General features: G+C 51.5%; 1 protein-coding gene across 1 annotated transcript in view; it reads left to right on the forward strand.

Moving 5' to 3' along the window:
• Positions 1-9,914: 9,914 nt before the first annotated feature.
• Hhat (hedgehog acyltransferase) overlaps positions 9,915-22,716 on the forward strand; it is a 199,362-nt gene continuing 186,560 nt past the window's right edge. Inside the window, exons 1-2 of the mRNA XM_055609242.1 lie at positions 9,915-9,955; positions 22,014-22,141. Of these exons, the coding sequence (XP_055465217.1) occupies positions 22,051-22,141 (91 nt within the window). The 5' untranslated portion in view covers positions 9,915-9,955; positions 22,014-22,050. The remainder of the gene's footprint in view (positions 9,956-22,013; positions 22,142-22,716) is intronic.

A 22,716-nucleotide genomic window follows, 5' to 3' on the forward strand; every position in this document is an offset into this window, starting at 1 on the left:
CCCGCGAGGGGAGCAGCTTGGGCCCTTGCTGTTTATCACAGCTGCAGAAGGCGAACAGGACCCAAGGTGTTCCATTGTGCCCCTGAGCCCCAAAGCTCACTTCCACTTCACCGTGTAAACCACAACCAGTCCCTTGCCAAGTCTTCACCAGTCTCAGCTGTGAAGGCTGTGTGGTGGTTTGAATAAGAATGGCCCCCACAGGCTCATATATTTGAAAGCTTAGTAACCCAGGGAATGTCACTGTTTGAAAGGGTTAGACTTGTTGGAGGAAGTGTGTCACTAGGGCAGGCTTTGAAAGTCCGCGCCTGGCCTAGGCTTGCTCTCTCTTCTGTCTACCGGTCAGGATGTAGCACTCAGCTACTGTGCCTGCATCTGCCTGCAAGCCACCATGCTCCCTACAATGACACTAACGGACTAAGCCTCTGAAACTGTACACCAGCCCCAATTAAATGTCCCTCATAAGCATTGCTTTGGTTGTGGTGTCTCTTTACAGCAATAGATCAGTGATTAAGACACCCTATAAAACCAAGAACAACTTACATCCCTTGAACGTGCAGTGATGGGACAGGCACTGACAAAACAAGGGAGAGATGGTGGGTGGGAAGTCACCTGGGCAAACGTGAGAGCCTACAGCTCCCTGTCTGGCATCCAGGGCACATGCTGCAGGGGGCCTAGCCAGCTGCAGTCCTCAGGCCTCTCTGGCTACGTCTGCTTGCAGCCCACAGCCTCCTGTGGAGGCTTCACATCCAACCATCTGGGATTGCTGAGGTCTCTATTGCATCATTTTTCCAGTGTCAGAGCTGCATGCGTTGACCGCACTAGGACTTCGGGCAAGGACTCTGCCACAGACCTGTCTTCCCAGGCATGCTACTGGAACCTCAGTGGGAACCCCACGATTCCCTTAACTTTAATAATCTCTAGGCCTGGAAAAGGGGCGCCACCTGGACCATTCCAGTGTCTGTTGTCAGCCCGAGCTGTACAACTGAGGCCTGCTTGAACCTTAGCTGCAGAGTGTAAAAGTAACTTTATTTGCCAGATGTAATTGTCATCACTGAGGCTTAGTGCCGCATAAGCTCATCCTTTCTAGTTCTTTCTGAACTCTGACTGGCTGGTTCAACTCAGCTATTCCAGCTCAACTTCCTCTTCAAGCTGACAGATTCAAACTGGCCTCTCTGCTTCTCACTGAATTGCTCTGCTTGGAAAAACTGCCTCTGAACTTCACAAACTGCACGGCACTGGCTGCACAAACTGAATGGAGATGAACCAACTCCATTGCGTTGCCTGCGCTCAACTGAACTGTGCTAGCTGGACTGCCCTTCATCTCCCTCACTGCTGCAAGTAGCCTCTCACATCTGTTCTGGTGGGAGTTGGGTGTATCCAACTCATTTGACTCATTCCGTCAAATCTTTTTCTGATTCTTCACTTTGTATGCCCCTCGATTAGACGCCAAGATGTGTACTAAGGGTGTGTCTGTTTTCCAGCCAGATCACAGAGATCTAGGTCTTTGGATGTAATCCCTTGCCAGAGCAGCCATGTTGCTGGGTTAAAATTCCTCTACAGCAGAGGTGTCTGAATGTCTGCATATCTGATCTCATGCCCCATCCCCTTCTCCTTCCCCTCTTTACTCTTTCCTTTCCCTCTCTCCCTCCGTTCTTTCTTGAAATAGGGCCTCACACTGTAACTCAATAAGCCTAAAATTCACTTTGTAGCTCAGTCTGGCCTCAACCTCATGGCAATCATCCCCCTGCCTCCCGAGTGCTGGGACTGCAGGTGCTGGCCATCAAGCTTGGTTCCGCTCTTGTTTTTGCTAACAATTCTCAAAGTATATATGGCGAGAAGCAGCCAGCGGTACCTATGCCACTGCCCAAATGCTGGGCAAGCTCCTCTCTCAGATCAACTGGCCAATCACCTTCAACTTCAGCATCTCTCGAAGTCTCAGGCAAAGTGTAGACGAGGTCTCTGGCAATGCAACACAAACAATGGCTGGTCGCCAGCAGGGGCCTGTTCTTACCCGGCCTGATCGTCTGCGCTCGGCCTTCACACTCACCTCCACCTCAGCTCTTCCGAGCTCACGTGGGATCTCCCGGGAGTTGCAGCTAGCTTTCTCAGCTGGTTTAGTCCGTTTCTCTAAACTCTAGATGCACGTGATCAGGCAAGGTCACAGCGGTGGCCCGATTCTTGACAGTAGGTTTCGTGTCAGTGACACAGAAAAACAACAAACCAAATAATAAAACCAAATGCAACAACACATTGAACAGCCCCAAACAACCAATCACATGTACTCACTTACATGCACACTATACACTCACACACTCACACAGACCCACATACTCACCTCAGATGTGCCCCCACACTCACATGCACTTTCACGCACTCACACCTTCACGTTCAGATGCAGCCACCCTAACCCTGACCATACACACATCTCACACACACTAACACAACACTCGGATACACTCTTCCCCTAAACTCACCGCCCCCACATCTCACCTATGTCCACACACACACACACACACACACACACACACACACACACACGATACTTTGCCATTTCGTAAACACCAGAAAGGTCACACAACTGTAGCCCCCTGGCTCTCTGGGATGGACATTGGTTTTCTCCCGTGTGAAAGCCTAGCTTTGAGGCCCCTGTTGCTGGGAAGACTTGACTAGAACAGTATTAACATGCACACATTGTGAATTCTGCTTCATCAGCTGCTTGAGCATCAAGAGCCACCTGCTGTTGTGCAAGGATATTAGACTCCTGAGGGCTTCTCTACCCCGGCTAGTTCCCAAATGATCAAGACAGAGACCGCTTGGGTTTATAAAAGCTTTAGAGTCCAGTAACTGGGCAGGTATCAACCTTTAAGCTACTTTGCTATTTCCCAGCTACTCATGTCACTTGCCTTAATTGTTCCTGCCTGGGCTGTTCTGTTCCATCAGCCAAGCTCTCAGGGCCACGTGCTCACGGTCCTTTCTGCCCCATTGTGACTTCCTTTTCTCAGCTTCCTCTCCTCCTGCTACATCTTCTGCTTCTGCTTCCTCTCCCCCCTGGGCATTCTCCCACCCCAAGCCCAGGAACTTAAGCCCCACCTACTTCCCTTCTGTCCAGTCACAGGCTTCAGCAACTTTATTAACCAATCAACTTTAAACTGGGTAGAGCAAGTTTTACACAACAAAGACCTGTGTACATGAGGATGTGCTCCTCTGGGCAGCAGCCAGATCTCAGTGTGTGTGTGTGTGTGTGTGTGTGTGTGTGTGTGTGAGAGAGAGAGAGAGAGGAATTAACTTAGAATACACAGCACCAGATAAACCCCCTACAACCTGTGCCATTTCTTCTCAAGTTAGAAGAGTAAAGATTTTCTAACAACAGAGCAAGGCATCTTTTCTGTTTCTGAACCGTTTTTACGAGATGTCATCCATAGTTCATCTCAGGGGTCAAGCCAGGAGCGTTGGCCCTTTCTGTGCATGTAAAGGCGTCTGTGAGCATGCTGAACAGCTCAGCACGTAGTGTGCCGTGTCCTGCCGGGACAGTGGGTTAGCAGCCTCCCCACAGTGGCTGCTCAGCCCTGCCCCACACCATGCCCTACCAGAAAGCCTGATCCCAGAAACAGACTGTCAGCCTTGCTGAGAGTGGACAAGCAGAGCTGGCCGCCTTGCCGAACCTTGCTGAGGTCACGGATGTTGGACGCAGGACAAGCATCCTCCAAACCTGGCCACAAGGCGCAAAGAGCAGCCCGGTCAGGGAGCTAAGCACGGTGCCCCAGGCCAGACGCTCAGTGCAATCAGTGAGCTGGGTGGTGGCCCCGTGAGGACATGCAACCCTAAGTTTCACCCTCCAGCCTGCCAAGCCTCCGGCGGGCACCTTTGTTTTAATGTTTGCTTTTGCAAACATCACTTTGTAGAAATTGTCTGATATAAAATTGATTTTTGTTTTGTTTTGTTTTTTTTTCAAGACAGGGTTTCCTAGCATAGTCTTGGCTGTCCTGAAACTCACTCTGTAGACCAGGCTGGACTCAAACGCAGAGATCCACCTGCCTCTGCCTCCTGAGGGCTCGGATTAAATGTGTGTGCCACCGCACTCTGCTTAAAATGGATTCTTTTTGGTATGGTCATATGTGGTTTACTCACATATAGTAAAGCAAATTGATAAATGGAAAGTTTTTTTGTTTTGTTTTGTTGTTGTTGTTTTCTTTTTTTTTTTTATCTTAAAGAGACTCCTCAAGTGGTGGTTCGTGTCTGTAATCCCATGCTTCACGGGCTGCAGCAGAGGATCATTATGCGTTCTAGGCTAGCCTGGACCATGGAGGGAGATCCCATCTCAAAAACAACCAATCAAACAGCAACAACCAGTCAAGCAAATGCTGGGTTTTAGCTCAGTGGTACCGCCCTGCAAACATGTGGGGCCTCAAGATCAGTCAATGGTTTCTCCGCCTTTCCCTTCTTACAGTTCCGGAGAGTGGATGGTTCAGTGTGAGCACGTGTTGGTGGCACAGCTCGAGTGTGGGTGGCACAGCGTGGGTGGGTGGCATGGTGCCTGTAGAGGTCAGTTTTCCCTTCCACCCTGTGGTTCCTGGGACCAGGCACAGGTGCCCAGGCAGCTTTACTTGCTGAGCCATTCTGCCAGCTGCGTTTCTCCAGTTCTGATTTCATCATTCTTCCTTCCAACAATAAGGACAAATTCTGTTAAAGGGAGATGCGTGTTTATTTAACTGAATGGGGAACATCTTTTCAGACAAGTGTCTTTTGGTGAGCTATGAGCAGAGTCAATATGAAATATCAACTGTCAACTGCTTTACAATGGGTAGTTGTGTGTAGACCCTGTGCCAGACGGAGTCTGCCTTGGAGTACGGAACAACTCCCGCCCGTCAGTCAAGTCCCCCGAGTCGTCTGTTATCGTCTTATCTGGCCTACTGTAATCGGAGGCACTATCTCCAACAGCAGTCACCACGCTTGATACAAGTCCAGCGGCGTGCTCGCTCCCTTCCGTCTTGTTAAAAATTGAGCCTATCTGCGGCCCATTAACTGTGTCTTATAATCTACTAACGTATTGTCTTGCCAGTAGTTCGAATAATGCTGACATCAATACTAAATGTGCAAATGAGAAAGTCTCAGAGTGGGACGTGCTGGGGTACACAGAGAGCCCACGGGAGACAGCCGTGAGAAGGAGGTGGAGTCGGGGGTGAAGTGCACAATTGCCAGGAAACTGGGCATGCCAGGTGCCCCAGTGCCTCCGCCCCTTGGGAGTGGCAAGAAGGCCAAGGCCTCCCTCTGGATGTTTACAGCCTGAAGCTGCTTCCCCACACAGACCCGCCTCGTTCCTCTGTCCCACCGCCTCACCGTGTGCTGAACCCACGCATTCTGGGTCTGCTGGGTCATCGCATCAGAAGGAACGTCCACACAACCTCAGCTTCTCTGTGCTCGTGTCTGGGTGCCACCGCACGCAGGCCAGCCTCTGTGCATGCCCTGGGCAGCAGCGCAGTTATGAGATCAACTGTCTCCCAAGGTGACCGTCATTCCTAACACCCTGCTACCCAGGCGTGGAGGAGCACTCAGGAAGCAGAGGCAGGAGGGCCAGGAATTCAAGCTCACAGTGAGTTTGAATTCAGCTTGAGTCTCAAAAAAGGGGGAAATAAAGTGAACAAACCAATGAAAAATAGTGTAGACTTGAAATTTGCTGAAGATGGACTTTAGGGATTCTACACACACACACACACACACACACACACACACACACACACACACCCCAGTTAACTGCAAAATGATAGATGTTAATTGCTTGTCTGTAGTAATCATTTTATAACTTGTCCATACATCAAGGCTTCAACTTGCACCCCTTAGGTAGTACGGTTTTGTCAATTACGCCTCAGTAAAGCTGAAGAGAGTTTTCCTCTGTGGTAGCTGTCCCCGCTGTGTCTACTCCTCTAACAGGAACCAACAGCCAATGGGCTAGACTGTCTTAAGGAGCTGGGCCCAGGCTCGTGTGTGCAAGGTTTGAGCTCTCGCTGCTTGGCATTTGCTCTGTGGGGTCTAGCCAGCAGTCAGCTGCAGGGACATGTCCTTATGTGCCCGTCATGCTTTGTCCCCTCCTCTGCCCCCTCCCCTGGCCCCAGCGCCAAGTCTCTTGTCTACAAGGTTTCCCAGTTTGTTCTGCCACAAGCATCCTACCTGCCATTCCGCTCAGAGCACAAAACCTGGTCCCCGAGTCTAAAAGCTACTTTAAGTAGTTTCTCTTGAAGAGTGAGCACCCTGGCAGTTCCTCGTAGGCACGGTCTGACCACACACCTGGAAACCTTTAACATTCTTTATTTGTTGCTCTTTTCTTGTGAGAGTAGGGACTGAACCCAGCGCCTTGCACACAAACACTTTCCTGTTGAGCTTTCACAGACATCAGGAAAGGGATCTACAGCTGTGTCCTCAGCTCTTTTTATGTATGTTGTTTTTTACTTGTAAGTTTTAACCAATTTTTTTTTTTGAGACATGGTTTCTCCCTGAAGCCCTGGCTGTCCTGGAACTCACTCTGTAGGCCAGTCTGTCCCCTAACTTAAGAGATCCGCCTGCCTCTGCTTCCAAAGTGCTGGGATTAAAGGCGGGCACCACCGCTGCCCAGCTAGTTTGTGCCAAATTTTTATTAGAAGATTCAAACTTACATGGTGAGAACTAATGAAAGACAAAAGAGACCTCAAAATCAAAATCAAATGAAGTTCAGTGGAGATGCTCAAACTCAGAATGGGCAGAAACATTTCCAGCACCGGCCAGAAGACGAAATAACGTCTGGAGATGCATAGAACGTAACTGGGAACTTAAAATCTCCCGTAAATGGTCAGATTACGTTTGAATTTTGAGACTGTTTGACAAAACTGTCCAGGCTGGCCTTGAACTCACTTTGTAGCCCCAGTTTTGAACTTGGAATCCTTGGCTGTGCAGCTGGATCACCAGCCGGGCTACCAGGCTGGTTTAGTCACTGTCTCCTGATTTGACTTTCCTCCTCTCTTTATTTTTTAGTGGAATGTTGATACAAATACATGGATTAAACCATTAACGATCCCCCCACAAGGGGCACCAAATGGAGACCTCTGAACATTCATAAAAAACTCCGAGTCCCCGAGTCATTGTCGCATGAGGGAAGGAATCAAAGCCCCCCCCCCCCCCCCCGCCCACACACACACTTTGGTTTCATTTAACCAAAGCAAGCCAGATTTGAATTCTCTCTCTCAGGCTCCTGCGTCCTCCATCCTGTTGTGTGAGGTTTTGTGCCTGCTGGAAGCCTGTCTTGTGAATGTGTCCCCGTGTCTGTCCCTAACATCGACCTTTGTTCTGCCTTTACTGAGCAGCGTGGAAGGCACTGAAGAGCTTAAGATAGCCTGAATATAACTCCATTTTGAAACAAAGATCTTGACTGGGAACTGAATTCAGGCACCAGAAAATATCACAGAATGTACACCTGGCAGAAAACAAAGTTAACTCTCCTAGCAACAGCCTCCAGGAAATATAACAGAATAAATGCTTCATAGAAAATAGAGACAAACTCCCTGGCAATAATCAATGGGAATCGGTTGAGAATCGGGTGGGAAAATTCTCCCCAATGTTTCAGATATGGTTTAGAAAAATAGCCATTGTAATTATATGCCTTAGCCATTGTGATTATGTGCCTCAGAAAAGGTCACCCCGCCCTGCTAAACTTCACCCAATTCTGTAACGCCAAGGCTTGTGCCCCCCTGCTTGCTGCCATGGAAACCCCCAGCTCACAGACTTTCCCTTTAAAAATCCTGTTCACTCAGAGCTCGGGGTCCCACTTCTCTACTGCTGTGCCAGTGAGACTTGGGTCCCGAGTTCGATCGCTCTCGTAATAAAGCTCTCTTGCAATTGCATCGAGTCGTCTCCTGGTGGTCTCTGAGGGTCCCGTGAACCTGGCATAACAGCACCACGTGGAGAAGGAACCGGGTCGCAGCAGACTTTGGCAGACTTTCCTAGAGACTGAGCCACTGCCTCCAACCACCCGGTAACAAAGAGTAAACAAGCGACAGGAAGGTTGCTTTCGGCACTAGCGGTGAATATTCATTTTAGAAGTCTGATTGGAACCTCTCTGTTTGATTTTTCATCGAATGATTACTAGAACATGTAGATATATTGTTCTGGGTCATGGCCAGGAAGAGCGCGCAATTTAAGGTTACAGCTACGCATTAGCTCAGACTGTAAAAGCTGATTACATGGGAATCCAAGATAGTGACGACTGTTATACTGTTCTCTTCAGAGTACACAGCAGGCTCCCAGTCTTAAGTGACCTCAGTGTGTATTATTAACTCAGACTGCGAGGCCAGCAAAGCTTCAGTCTCTGAAGACAGCTTTGTTATAAGGCCTCGCCACACTCCAGTCTCTTGTCCTGCTGCGATTGAGCCGTGATGTTCTCATCAACTGTACCAAGTCTACGTGTGACAGAAAACAACAGCTGGACTCTTCCCACCGCACGGTCCTCAGTCATGGCTCAGTTGTGTTGTTTTGTCATTGTGGGCCTTCTGCATGGGCAGCAAGGCTCCACCCCTCTCAGCTGTGTCTCCGGCAATGCTTAAATCTTGAGTATGCTCTCTTACACAGATGTTTCTGATTTACCTGTAACCGAACCTGCCTTTATTTTGTCTGCAGAGAAGCACTGCACATACCTGCCTATGTAGAAAGCGGTTAGGTGTAAATGGCAACGAGCCCAGACTTGTGAGACACCAAGACACATTTGTTACAGATAAACTTGTATGCATGTTGAGTGCCCTTCGGAGGGGACAGTGGAGTGGGAGTTTTGGTGTCTTTAAGAGCTCAGGTATGTTATAAAAACATGTTTTTGTTTTACTCCCAGGTGTAGGATACGGGGCTGCTTTAGAGGGCCCACAGCAGCAGACTATGCCTCATTCGGGCTCTGAGAGGGGTGTGATCTTTGCAGGCTGTAGATAGTTTAGTTCTGAGGACTCTGGAGAGGGAATAGATAGAAGCCAGAGCCCAGAGAGACAAGGGGGCCGGGAGGAAGAAGGCTTCCCTCCCTCCACTCGCCCCTTGCTGCTCCTGGTTGGTGTTGATGCAGTTGGAGATAGCTGGAGGTCTCCTGAAACGCAGACTGGATTTGCCCCTAACCAGCATGAAGTAGGTGAGGGGAACTGTGTGCCCTCTCCCCAACTAACCTTTCTCTCCAACCTAGTGTTGGGGTATTGGAATGGATTGGGGTGGAGCAGGGAGAAAGGGGCATAAGGAACCCTAATAAAAATAAAACAGATTACAAAACTGTGCCTACAGGCAAGGCAAGGTTTTGGTGGCATCTTCTTTCCTGACCCCATTCCCCAGTTGGTAGGGTCTCTGGCTGTGTAGGGTAAGCTGGCTGGCCAGGGTCTGGGGCTCCGCTTTAGTCCCTACCTTCAATGATGGGATAGCAGGCCAGGGCCTTTACTTGGATGTGGGGATTAAATTTAGATCCTCACACTTGCACAAACAAGCCTCTTACCCACCAGGAATGCTAGAAAGTGCAACTATGTCCCCCACAGGACAAAGGCCATATAATACCAAGAGGTATCCCCTGTGAACTCGCCAGGACCTTGGGCAACCAGGACTCCTGGTCCGGCTGTTTTAGTTGGTGCTGGGGAAGGTAGACGTGAAGATGGTCGCAAAGCCCAATTTCCCTAGCTCTACAATGGCTTTTAAAAGCCCTCCACAGGCCTTGTCATCTTCCCGCAGCAGGGCAGGCTGTACACACCCCCACCCTGCCTCATTCCTCCGGGGACGGGAAGCGTCCAGAAGCCTGAGGTTCTGGGACCCTGCGTGACGATTCCGCCCCGTAAGTGTGCAGAGCGCCGGCCAATCCCGTGTCCGGGAGCCCGGGCGCGCCATCTCGGGCCAGGCGCTCACCCCCACGGCCTCCGACCCGCGCTGGGCTCGCGAGTCCTTCCTCCGGGCCCCAGCTCTGCCCGCTGCGACTCAGGTGACTTCGCCGGCGCTCGACAGGCCTGGGGGCCGCGCGCGGGGGCGCGCGGGGGCGTCGGAGGGCGCGCGCGGAGGGCCGGGCGGGCGCACGCGTGGAGCTGGCGGGGCGCAGGGCCTTGGCTGCAGAGGCAGGGGGCTGGCTGGGGGGCCGCGGCAGGTCGTGGGAGGCTTGCCGCTGACGTGGGAGAAACGCAGCGGCGCTTCCGCTTCCCGTGTCCGCGTGCCCGAGGGCGGCGACACAAAGGAGCCCGGGGAGCCAGGAAGGGCGCGTCCACGGCCTCTGCTCCCGGCCCAGCTCAGAGGTGGCTCTTTTCTTCCAGTCTGTGCGCGTCTGTGCGCAGGCCGCCAAGCTTCCCGCTCCCACCGCAGGCAGTGAGATAGGGTCTCCATGGAAAGCCCTGGCCCCGGGAGAAGGCGGGGATTACAGGCCCTGGGGCATTTCATGAGTCCTGTGGATCTGGACTTGGGCCCTCAAGCCTGGGCAGCCAGTGTTTAAGCACTGAGACACCTCCTCAGTTCCCAGTTTGGAGATCTTTCGCTTTCTGCTCTCTGGACTCATCAACAGTTTCCCCATCTGTTCAGTGGCAAGACTGGGAGATGTTTGTGTGCTGGTCCCCGGTTCTAGGTGCACACCGCTGTGGAAGGAAGGAGTTGGGCTGGCAACTTTTCCATCAGGGCCTTCCTCGAGTGGGAGTGACTCGGACAGTCCGCGCTGGGCTGTATGCCGGTCCCTTGCAGTGTCTTTATTCCTTGGAGCTAGGCTCCTGCTCTGCAGGAAAGGGTGACAGGGGGGGGTGGGCCTTCCCGGAGTCCAGAATTCCTTTCCCTCTCCCACTTCTATTTTTCTCCCTTTATATGGTGGATTGTTTTGTCTAGGACAGTTCTGACCCTTGAGGTGCGGTTAATAATTTGAGTGGATGCCCTCATCTGCCGCCTGGAGAGACAGGCCGTGCCCTTCTACTCAAAGCGTTACCTGTTCTTTGCTTCTTGTTAGAGAAGTAAATGAGATGCACCAACAGAGGGTGAGGTCAGGGCTCTGGTGGGCTGATGTCAGTGTGTCTGGGGGTCAGGTGCGTCGTATTTGGCGCTGCTCGAAGGCAGGGGCATCAAGAGTCAAAAGCCAGCTGTGGCTACGTGAGACCCATCAAGAGTCAAAAGCCAGCAGTGGCTACGTGAGACCCTGTCTCAGAAAACAAAACAAAATTTAAAAATAAGTAAAAGACATAAAAACTGATTATAAACGATAGTGAAACAAAGTCATCAAAATGCCATTAAAACTCAGATTTGTATAATCTTTATTATTTGCCTTAAGTAACAAGTGCCCTCTGGGGCAGTTAGCCCCCCCCCCCCCCTTGAGAGTGGCCAGGGCCAGCCATGCCTGGTGGATTCAGGACAGCGGTTGTGTGACTGCTGAGGAGTCCCCGACATCCTCTCTGGACTGCTGCAAACTTATGGTCCACTTTTACAATCCGGTTAAAGACTGATTTTTTTTTTTTTTAATCTGGTGACTCATGAAAATGTGTGTGTGAGTTCCCAGCCCCCTGAATTCTACAGTGTGCCCTGTGGGAGGAGAGAGCCATTGGTCTGAGTTCATAACTTGCTGAGAGGCGATTTTCCTTCTGTGTTCTGTGTTTGTTCAGTTTGGGGACTGTCTCGCTGTGTGGCTCAGGCTGGCCTGGAGCTTGGAATCCTCCCGCTTCAGCTGCCGGTGCAGGGTGCAGCTAACGCGAGACATCTGTCATTGTCACCTTTGCTCACGGCTGTGTGGGGGTGAAGCGCCCTGAAGGGAACCTGCGGACTGTGCACCCCCCCCGCCCCTTCTGTGAGTGACACTTGAGGAATGTCGAACTCAAAATGTCCGTGGTGCACTGCGGCATCTCTTCTCAGCGGCTGTAACAAGTGTGTGAGAGTCTGTCACTGTGACCAAGGCTCGTGACAGAGTCCTGGTCTTGGAGGCTTCGGCCCACCCTGGCAGCGGGGTGCTCCAGCAGACACGTCCTTGGTGGGGTCTGGGAGGCAGAAACGGGAACTCGGGCCCTTGGGTGGCTTTTTGCTTTACTCTGGCCACCCTCTCTCAGGTGGTTCTTCCTTTGGTTAACCCTCTAGGAAGCCCCTCCAGGACACAGGGAGTGCCTGACCTGCCTCACGGGTAGTTCTCAGTCCAGCCACAGTACAGTGCCGAGCAGCTGTCCCAGGTGCCGGCCACCAGCGGGGAGGGAGAGGAGGCTGCGGGCACACCGTATCCATAACCAGAAAGCAGGCTGTGAACAGGAAGTATGGCTGGCTAGAAACCTTCATGCCGCCCCGGTGAGCGGCCAGGCTCCTCCTCAGAAGGTCCCTCAACCTTCTCAGTCAGGGTCAAGGGCACCAGCTGTTCCAGCAGTGAGCCTGCCAGGCCGTTTCTCATCCCACCTTAGCAGTAGTGTCAGGGAAGGAAAGGCGTTATTTCGGTTTAGCCCACACCCTGAAGTGACCTGAGGACGCTCTGGGGAGCCATGCTATGCTGATGGAGTTGAAAATCCAGATGAAATTTCCCAGGGTTCCAGAGAGTCAAACCGTGAGGACCAGGCCAGCCGAGTTAGTCCCGGGAAACTGAGCATAGCTTAAAATCCCTCCAGCCCAGCTGGGTTTGAAGTGAGATCGGCCAAACACTGAAAAAATAGGAAAGGAAGAGGGGCCACCACCTGGTGATTTATGAGGCCACTGTGGCATTTGTTATGAAACTTGACAAGAAAATTACTGGAAACGGCGTGGGACCAAGCATCAGTAAAAGGGGAGCAAGGGGTAGGAGACACCACCGCTGTCAGTGAAGCCTGGGGCGCCACAAAGACAGCAGACCGTGGTGGCCCGGTTACTCCTGGCAAGCAAGCTTTGTTCATGGAGAAAGGAATAAACTAACTGTGGCCCAACTACTGAATAAAGGAAAAAATGGAGTCAGTAAACCGAGTATCTGTGAGCAATGCAGACTTCAGGCCGGGCTGTGGGGTCACGCACCTGCTGAGCACACCTGGCGCCAAGCTCCATCCTTGCACTGTGTAAACAGGCTTCATGGCCTTCGTCTCTAATTCCAGCACCGTGGATATTCAGAGTCATGCGCTGTTCCATCATGGCAGGCTGCCTGGGTCACTGGAGACACAGTCTCAAAACAAAAAACAAAACTCACCTTTTTAAAGGGGGAAATTTAAAAAGGTCTAAAATAATAGAAGTTAACATCATTGCTTTTCAGAGCCATGGAGTCAGTTAAAATTCAATCTTGGGGGCTAGAGAGATGGCTGAGAGGTTAAGAGCACTGTTTGCTCTTCCAGAGGTCCTGAGTTCAATTCCCAGCAACATGGTGGCTCACAACCATCTATAGTGAGATCTGGTGCCCTCTTCTGGTGTACAGGCACACATGCAGGCAGAACACTATATACATAGTAAATAAGTAAATCTAAAACAAACACAACAAAACAAAAAAATTCAATCTTGGGCTGATTGTGGTGGTGTACACCTTGAGTCCCAGCATTCAAGCAGGGACTCAAGTCTTTGAGTCCCAGGCCAGTCTGGTCTACAGAGCAAGTTCCAGGCCAGGCAGGGTTACATGGTGAGGCCCTGTATTTAAAAAAAAAAAAAAAAAAAAAAAAAATCAGTAAAAACTTGCAAGATTATTTTTCAAAAACAAGTCGATAAGCTGATTCTGAAAGTGCCGTGTTGTGAGGTTTGAAACTGGACAACGCTTTGCCTGGACTAGGGTCAGCTTTGGTGCAGTCAGCAACAAGGGCGGGAGAGAAGGGGCTTCTGGGATGTTGGTTTTCTTATGGTGGACATTTCCCAGGGGGATGTGTTTGTGTCTCTCCATAGTAAATAATGATGAATTCACAGCCAGGGCTATTTTCATTGGCTGGAATCTGACGAGTAGTTCTGATCTCCCTTGCTAGCTGGTTGAGGCAAACAGATTCTTTCATTCCGATCTCAATTGTGATGTGATCCTCAGATCATACATCGCACATCACACAACAAATCAGTCTGTCTGTGAGGTTTTGGATGGGGCAGGTAGTTCTAGAAGACACAAACGGATTACTGGGAACGAAGGAGTTTATTAGAAGAGCGAATGCCGTGGGCAGACAGGCAACACGGAAGGTTCAGGCCCCAGCCTGGCAGGGCCTCTGAAGAGAGTGTGTGCACGTGGCAGGAGAGCCTCTCCTTAGACCTTTGAGGGTACTGAGTTTCACGAGAGCAGGAGCCAGCCTCTGCCTCCCGTCCAGTGCACTACATGCAGGCTGTCTGCATGTAGGCTGCAGGACACCCACAAAGGAGAATCGGCTGCGGCAGAGCGCGCAGACCTTCCTGGAGGTCTCACTGGAGGCCAGCAGAAGGCTAAGGGTGCAGAGGGCTGGATAACGCGCTCATGCGCTGGAGGCGCAGAGTCCAGCTACAGAGGTGAGCGCCAAGGGCAGTGCCGGCTCCAGACAGATGGGAGGATGGATGGATGGACAGACTGACAGCAACTTGAGAAGGTCACATAGTAAGTGGCGAGGACAGAGCCAAGCTGAAGCCCTGGGGACAGACTCTTGGTGTGTACTTGGGTTGGGGACAGGTTGGTGGAACCGCTGTCACTGCAGTATTTATTAGCCTCTTTCCGGGGCCAGGGGAGGGCTGCACCCTTGTCTGTCTGCCATGCTTGGTAGGTTCCTGGCCTGGTTTTCCTGATATGATTTAATGAGCTCACGTGGCTCCAGTGTGCTCTGGTAAAGGGGCAGGGCACCCTTCCTCCCCTTAGGAGGAGGTGTTAACCCCGGGCCAAGTGCTGGCGGCATTTATGGGCACCTCCAGGCAGCAGCCAGCCTTCTCTATTGGGGCCAAAGCCTCCTTATAAAATGGAGTCTCGGGATGAGACAACAGCCTGGGGAAAAAAAATCGTTTTAAACAATATGGAGTCACTTAGGGCAGAGTGCAGCCTGAACTCAACAGCAGGTCCATGCCCTAAAAGTCTGCATTTTAAAAAGTATACTTTAATAAAAAATATGTAAAGTGTTCTGCTCTATGAGAACTTTGGCTCGTTCGGATTTCCCTAATCCGGGGAGTCTGAAATATGCAGGGTATATTATTGGTGATTAAAAAAGAAAGCCCCAAGATAGGCTGAGAATTGTCAAGGGGGAAATGCAATATCAGACGAGTGTTTTTTTGTTGAATTAGGGACTTGTAGAGTTGATCCTTTTTGTTGGTCTTTACCGCTCATATAAAAAGACTTAGGGGGCGTCTGATGGGAGGCTTGGGGCTGCTGTGAATGGCGTGGCAGGCAGTTCTGTGTTGTTGAGGGCGAGTGTAAAATTTTGCTTTTGGATTAATTTTCTTCCATTTTGATTTATAAGCAGCATTTGATATATAAGCAACCTTTATAACAATTGGATTAAGAAGAAGGGGCTTTACGGACTGGAGCGGTGTCTCAGTGGTTCAGAGCAAACACAGCTCTTCCAGAGGCTTCTGTCGGGGGCTCCAGGTCCTCACGTGGAAAAGCCCGTTCACGCTGCTGGGGGCACACCCACATGGGGGGGACTGAGGAACTGGGCACCTGCTGACAGAAAGCCAGCTGTCTGCCAGCCAGCTCTGCCCTCCGCCATCTGCTGAGCTCTGCAGTGACTCCAGTCACACAGGGACCCCGAGGTCACATCAGCAGGAGCCACAGTGCCCTCACAGCAAACCTGAGAAAGAGCAAGTGTGAGGGGGAGGGAGGGGGGCTGCTGAGCTCCCTCAGTGGGCTTTGAACCCTGTAAAAGAGAACAGTTTGTGAGGGTCTTCAGGATGGCGTCTGTGAGCGCAGGTTAAATGACAGCAGCAGACATCACGCCAGCGCTGAGTGCTGTTGGCAGTTCTCAGCGTTGTGTGGCTTTCCCAATGGGTGTGGTCTCTTTGACCTTAGGAATCCCAGGTACTTTAAAAACGTCAACCCTGGGTCTCTTCTGTCCAGGATAGAGTATGAAATAAGCTTCCTGTCAGTCACATGGTGAGTGGGGCCCGATCCTGCGCTTTGGACTTGGCAGTTTACTTGTGTTTAGCCCACTGCTGAGGGCCGGGTTCATGTGCTGGGGGAAGCCAGTTTTCCCTCCCTCTGTGGCTGGCCAGCACCTTGTCCCCACCTCCTGTGAGGGCCTGAGTGGTGGGCTGCCCTGCCTGGGGGCCATGTTCACTATTCCTTCAGACAGCTATACAGCAGGGTTCACACATCCACTTTACATACGGAAAATTCCATAAAGAACATTTGTAGCTGTTAATTGTGTACCTTTCTGAGTGTGTGAAAAGACCTATCCATGGAGGATTGTTATAGGAAACGATTAACATTTACTATTGCTTTATCTTTTATTAATGCTAAATGTTAATCCTAAACAGCTGTATAACTAAATTACCACACAGAGACTGGGTTTAGTTAGTTAACCTAGAACACAATGCTGGGCAATAGTTACTCCATCCTGAACATCCAAGCCCTCATAGTTTCCTCACATTTATACCCGTTATACTTGCTTTTTGTGAAATCTTAGGACTGGTTCATTCTCCACGTCATTCCAAGACCTCCCTCCAGCCTTGTTCTCCTAGTCTCCTCTGCCCTTCTCCCTCCTCTGCCTCCCACCTTCCTGTCCCCTGGCTCCTCCCTCTCTTCCTGCTTCCTTTCCCTTGCTCAACATTGTGGCTGGTTGCTTTATTTTGGCCTGTTTACACAAAGTTGAGACAGGTAGTGCTTAAAATAAGTATCACAATGCAACCTCTGGATTGAAACCAGAGAGTGGGGGAGAGAATCAGCATTTGAATGAACAAGGGTAAAGTGTATACATTCCAAAAGAACATTCTACCAACAGAGGACGCAGCCTCTCCCGTGTCCACGGCGTCCACACATCTCACAGGCTGGTCCCTAGCTTAACTGGCAGCCTCGGGTGCTCTGGGAAGTAGCAACCCCCAAAGCACGAGGCTGGGCGTCAGACACCGCAGGGCAGCTCACACTAGCAGCCGAGCCAAAAGCTCCTAACACACAAGGGAAAGGACTCAGATTGGAGCTTCGGAGATCTATAGTGAAAAAACAAAACTTATTCGTGAAATTTCAAAGAGGGGAAAACCAGAATCTGCTCACTCTGCTCTTGTCTCACACATAGACGTGTACACGCTCAGCTACCGTGTGAGAGACATTCATTCTGGGGCTGGCGAGACAGGACATGACAGCAGGTGACCCTGACTGGAAGGGCGTCCCTTAGATCTTTGGGGTGTTGCTGATCGGATGTTCCAGCCTGGGTTTACTGGGTGAGGGCGCCTGTGCAGAGGCTTCTGCACTGTCTGCAGGCCCGGGCCTGGCTGGCTGGCTTGGCTGATGTGATCGATGTGATCGGGTACTCTGACGAAAGCCACGGGAGCGGGTGTATCTTGGCTCACAGTCTGAGGGCACGGCCAATTCCGAGGGGAGCGTGAGGCAGCTGGCACACGGGTCTGCAGCCAGGAAGCAGCGGTGGCTGCTGGTGAGCAGCTCGCTCTCTGGTCCAGGGCCCGGGCTCGGGGAATGGCTCTCCACTCACTCCCACAGAACAGTCCCCAGAAGGCATGGCCAGAGGAAAGCCAGTATAGATCATCCACCCTGGCCATCAGAGGCTGAAAGGATACAGATGCCCCCACGTGTGCCTGGGGGCTTGTCCATCGGTGACAGCAGAGCCGCGCAGACCAGTGCTAGCTCGGGAGCTTCAGGCCTTGTTAGGAAAGTCTGTGCAGGAGCCCTGCAGCTCTGCTGGCTCTCACCTGAGGCAAGGCCTCACCCATGTGCTGGCCCAGCAGGGGCTCCACACACTGGCTTGTAGAGAGGGGCTGTGTGAGTGGTCCTAGATTCTCACGCTGCCTACCATGTGCACTGAGCTGCCGCAGGGCTCCATCTGCGCCCCGAAAACAGATATTACATATATGCTTGGATGAGAGCCTTTCTGGTTCCTGCTGAATGTGCTGGTTAGAGTATGAAAAATAGAAACTTGGAAGCTCTGAGGTGGAAGGGGGGTATTTCAGGGAGCCATAAAGAGCTTGGGCAGCAAGAATATCCACTCAGAGTCACAGATGTGTAGCTTTCATTTTTTTGGACTGTGTGTTGTCATTAAATCCTTTACTCCAATTCTGGGTGCACAGTGCAAATGAGCAATGAAAGTGTGTGTAAGTGTGTGTGTGTGTGTGTGTGTGTGTGTGTGTGTGTGTGTGTGTGTGATGCGTGGCTGTGGTCTCCTATATCAAAGCTCTGTGATGAGTGGGCAAGGGCTGCAAAGAGAGGCAGAGCTAAGCAGGGACTGTGTGTATCCGTGTAGATTTTGTGGCTTTGCGAAGGCATTCGAGCACAGTTTCTATGGGATGAGAAGAGGCAGGGAAGAAACCCGGGCAGAAATCTCCCCGATGACTCCCCCCCCCCCAAGGCCATACATGCTTTCCAAGGAGTGAGGGCCTCCGGCTGAGCATAGGAAAAGGAAGGAGTCACCCAGTATGTAGCCAGTCTGTGCTAAATTGTGGGCTCTTCTTTTTCCCACCCTTAATCCCTCACCTGATTTCACCCCCTAACACTAGATGGGAGAGAAACAAGGGGGGAAGAGGGAGAGGAATTAGGAGAATCCCTGAAGCTAATTTCTTATCCAATTTCTTCCTTTTGGTTCTCCTTTGACCATGGCTACTAACAAACTGACCAACAACACTGACCTCCCCTATTGAGGCTCTAGCATTTATATACTGTCTGAAAAGTTCCCAGGATTCCAAATGTCACGCAGTCACAGAAACTGTGTGCAACTGACAAAACCATGCTTCTGCTAGAGCATGAGGCAAATCTTAGTCTGCTGCGGAGAGTCCAGAGCAGCTCCATGTCTCAGCACCTGGGATTAAAACAAAAACACTTCTATAATATTTTTGTTTATCGATCTACCTATCTACCTATCTATCTGCCTGCCTATCTATCTATCTATCTATCTATCTATCTATCTATCTATCTATCTACTTTACATCCCTATCATAGCCATCTCCCTCCTCTCCTCCAAGCCCCTCCCTCCGTCCCTCTTTCCCCTATCCCCTACTCCTTAGAAAAGGGGAGCCCACCCCTTACCAACCCACCCCAGCAGATCAAGTCACATAAAGATTAAGTGCTTCCTCTTCCACTGAGGCCAGGCAAGGCAACCTCGCTAAGGAGAAGTGATTTAAAAGCAGGCAACCATGTCAGAGATGGCCCCTGCTCCCCTTACTAGGAAATCCACACGAAGACCCAGCTGTCCATCAGCTACTTCTGTTTAGGGGGCTTAGGTCCAGTCCATGCATGGCCCTTGGTTGGTGCTTCAGTCTCCTCAAGGCCCACTGGTCCCAGGTTAGTTGGCTTTGTGGTCTTGGGGAGCTCCTGGCAAATCTAAGTCCTTCTGTCCTTCCCCCGACTCCTCCACTGGGCGCCCTGCACTGTGCCCAATGTGTGGCTGTGAGTCTCAGCATCTATTTCTTGATCTGCTGCTGGGTGGGGCCACTCAGAGGACAGTGGACAGCCATGCTAGGTTCCTGTCTGTGAGCACAGCAGAGTCTTGTTAATAGTGTCAGGGTTGGCTCTCTCCCGTGGGGTGGGTCTCCGGTTGGGCCAGGCATTGGTTGGACATTCCCTCCTTTTCTGCTCTATCTTTATCCCTGCACATCTTGTGGGCAGGGTTATTTTTGTGTTTTTAAATAAACTAAAATTCCAAATTTGCTACTATACTCGAAGACCTGAGGGCTGCCTGTCGCTGGAAGAGAGGCTGGTGGGACAGCTGTGACCAGGTCAGATGCTCTTAGATTTCTTCCACTCGGGGCCTTGGATAGGTAGGGAAGCAGCATTAAATTCACCAACTAGGAGCTGCCAATGTTTGCTGAGTGCTGAGAGCTGGCCCTGGGCTAAGCAGCTGACATATAACCTCGTGAGGAACTGTGTCTGGGAGCCGGTTACCTTCCCGTGTTGTTGAACCAGCACATGGCAGAGTGGTGACTGCTCGCTGGGCTGCTGCTGCCGTTTGCCCCGCTGCTGTCGGGTGGAAGCTGCAGGGACTAGATCCAGGTTTCAGACGCGATGGGGGGAGACAGTCCCACTGCCTTTCTGATGATTAATAACACTACGTGTTGCGCCTATGCGCACCCTCATGGAACACAGCTGAGACTCCCGCAGGAAGGGGTGTTACAAAGCACGTCCTTTGGGCATTACTCAGGGTAGAGCAATCTTCAGAAGAGCTGCGATTCTAGAACTTTCCTGGAGCACCAGGTTATTATGTTCAAATTATGGAAGCACTTTCAGGGCTTTTATAGAAGTACTTTCCAGTGACAGGCTTCCTCATCAGACGAGGCTGGGCTCTAATGCAGCCTCAGTCTTCTGCGACGGGAGCCACGCTGAAAGACCCACACACAATTCCCTTCCATGCCAGGAAAGATAGCCTCTCGTTTCCTGCAGAGTTCCGGAAACGTGTTCAAGGAGATGGTAGGAGCAAAGTGAGGAGAAATGTGAGGCCAGGGTCCCCCGGAGAGTGGACGCTGTCCCTGAAGAAGCCAGGCCACCCTTCCCAGGCAGGGCCATGCCCATGGTGCTGGGTGGAGGGACACTGGCTTCTGTCCTCCTGTCCCTTGGAAGTCTGAAGGGAATTTGTGTGTAGCAGGTTCTGAGTCAGAATCTGAGGAAAAGGGATTCTGTATACTAGCCTGCGTGGGAGGGAGAGGCTGGGGCCAGCGTGGCTTGATCTAGGACACAGCGGTACGTTTCAGTTTGGAAAACTATATGTCTATTTGATGTACAGTGTGTTGTTTTGCTCTGTCCTCCATGAGGCACTAAATTCAGGCCACCCACCGTGGCAGCTCGCACCCTTCGGCTCTCTGCCCCAGAGGACTGTTTCGTAGATGCTTTCTGTCATTCTCTATTAACTAGTCAGTGCGGCACGGCAAGTCTCCAGGACCTTCTTACCATGTGACTGAGGTGGGGACTTCCGGGGCGCTCACCCAAGCACCTGCTTCCATGACTGTGACCTGAGACTTCTCAAATGTGTGAAGGGATAGAGGACTGACTATTCATTAGCCCGTGCTCAGTCCTTCCCAGCTGTGAGCATTGTCTCATTGGTCATCTGTAAGACGCCTCCCTCTTCTGCCCCTCACGCCCCCATCACTGGCCACTGAGGAAACAAAATGGGAGGATGAAATTCTGGTTTCAGTTTTACTGTCCTGATTAGAGCTGTTTGCCTGGACTTATGGGTTTGCACCATTTATTCTGGTGTCCACCATGGCATGCGTTTAAGATGTCTGCAGAGAAGGGCTTCAGTTTAGTTAGCACTTAGTTGCTTGGGGATGCTTGGGTCATTGGGCTTGCAGAATCTGGGGTCTAACTTTCTGCCGCCTCCTCTGTTACCTGGAATGCACATGTAGCTGCCACGAGAGTGCTGGACCAGTGTTCTTGGCACCAGGAGTGTTAGCTAGGTGTGCTCAGGGCAGCTTTGCGGTGAGGCTGCCTGTGGAGTCAGGGACTGGGATAGCTTTCAGCTCTTCAGATCAGGGCATTGTACCAGCTTTGGTCAGCATGAGAGGAGGGTAAGAAGATGAGAGGCTCCCCACAGCCTCACCCTCCCTCACTCATGAGGGGGATGAGCATGTGTGGATTCAGTGTTTTATGTGTCCAAATAAAAATCCAGGTCCTTTGTGAGAAGGGAGGCTGAGTGTATGGAGGAGAGACGGGAAAAGGCGGAGGAGGAGGGGAGGAGATTGCTCTAGCTTTCAAAGGTATTGGTATTCCTGGGAAACATGGCCACCCTTTATTACTACATCGCAGACAAATGGCTTATTGCTGGGACCTTAAAAATCATGGCTCCTGTTTTTCATGGGGAGAGACAGGTGTGGCACACAGGAAAAGGGAATTCTCCGTGTGTGCTGTGATACATGTAGGGAGACTTAGGCAGGTCAGGAGCGTGTACACGCATGTGTGTCTGAGCGTGCGTGCGTGCGTGTGTAAGCACGTGTGCCGGCTAAGTCAGTTGACGCCACGGAGCCGGTGCGCAGTGACGTTTGCAGTGACCTGTGACATTTTGCCTGTTTCCTAGACACGGCGTGCTGCACCGGGAGCCCCTGAGTCCAGCGATGCTGCCCCGGTGGGAACTGGGGCTCTGCCTCCTTGTCTCCCTGGGCTTCCACGTCTGCTCCTTCTACGAAGTTTACCGAGTCTCCAGGGGTAAGACTCCAAGATTTCCCGGTGACCCATCGGGGAGGGGCGGCGGGGTCTGAGATGGAAGATGCAGGGACATTCCTATGGCACAGTGACTCGTGCCTGGCTGTTTCCCACAGATGTGCAGTTTGAATCCATGCTGGGTGCCCAGGATTGTGTCTCCTGGTCTTTTACAGGAGCTTGTGGCTGGTCTTCTCCGCCGCTGCTTTTCTTGTTGGTGCTGGGCAAGGAACCTCTGAACGTATAATAGCCATTGAGCAGTATCCCCGCCCCTGACTGACTGAGCAGTGTCCCATAGTTTAACTTTAAAATCTTGCCTGTGTGAGGAACTGAACCCAGGGTCCTGTAGCAGATGGTAGACGCTGTCTAACCTAAGCTACCTCTCCAGCCCTCTTCTCCTGCTTTTTAGTTTGAGATAGGACCGTGCTACGTTGATAGCCCAGGTTGGCTCTGGTCTCACAGCAGCCTTCCTGCCCCGACCTCCTTAGTAATGGGATTGCAGGCGGAGCCAGCGCCCAGGCTGAGCTGATTTTTTAGGAAGAAGAGGCGCTGGGCTGGGGAGACATTCCTCGGGGGAGAGC

Source organism: Psammomys obesus, unplaced genomic scaffold (assembly GCF_907164565.1).
Source record: "Psammomys obesus unplaced genomic scaffold, mPsaObe1.curated_primary_1811, whole genome shotgun sequence".
Classification (NCBI taxonomy): domain Eukaryota; kingdom Metazoa; phylum Chordata; class Mammalia; order Rodentia; family Muridae; genus Psammomys; species Psammomys obesus.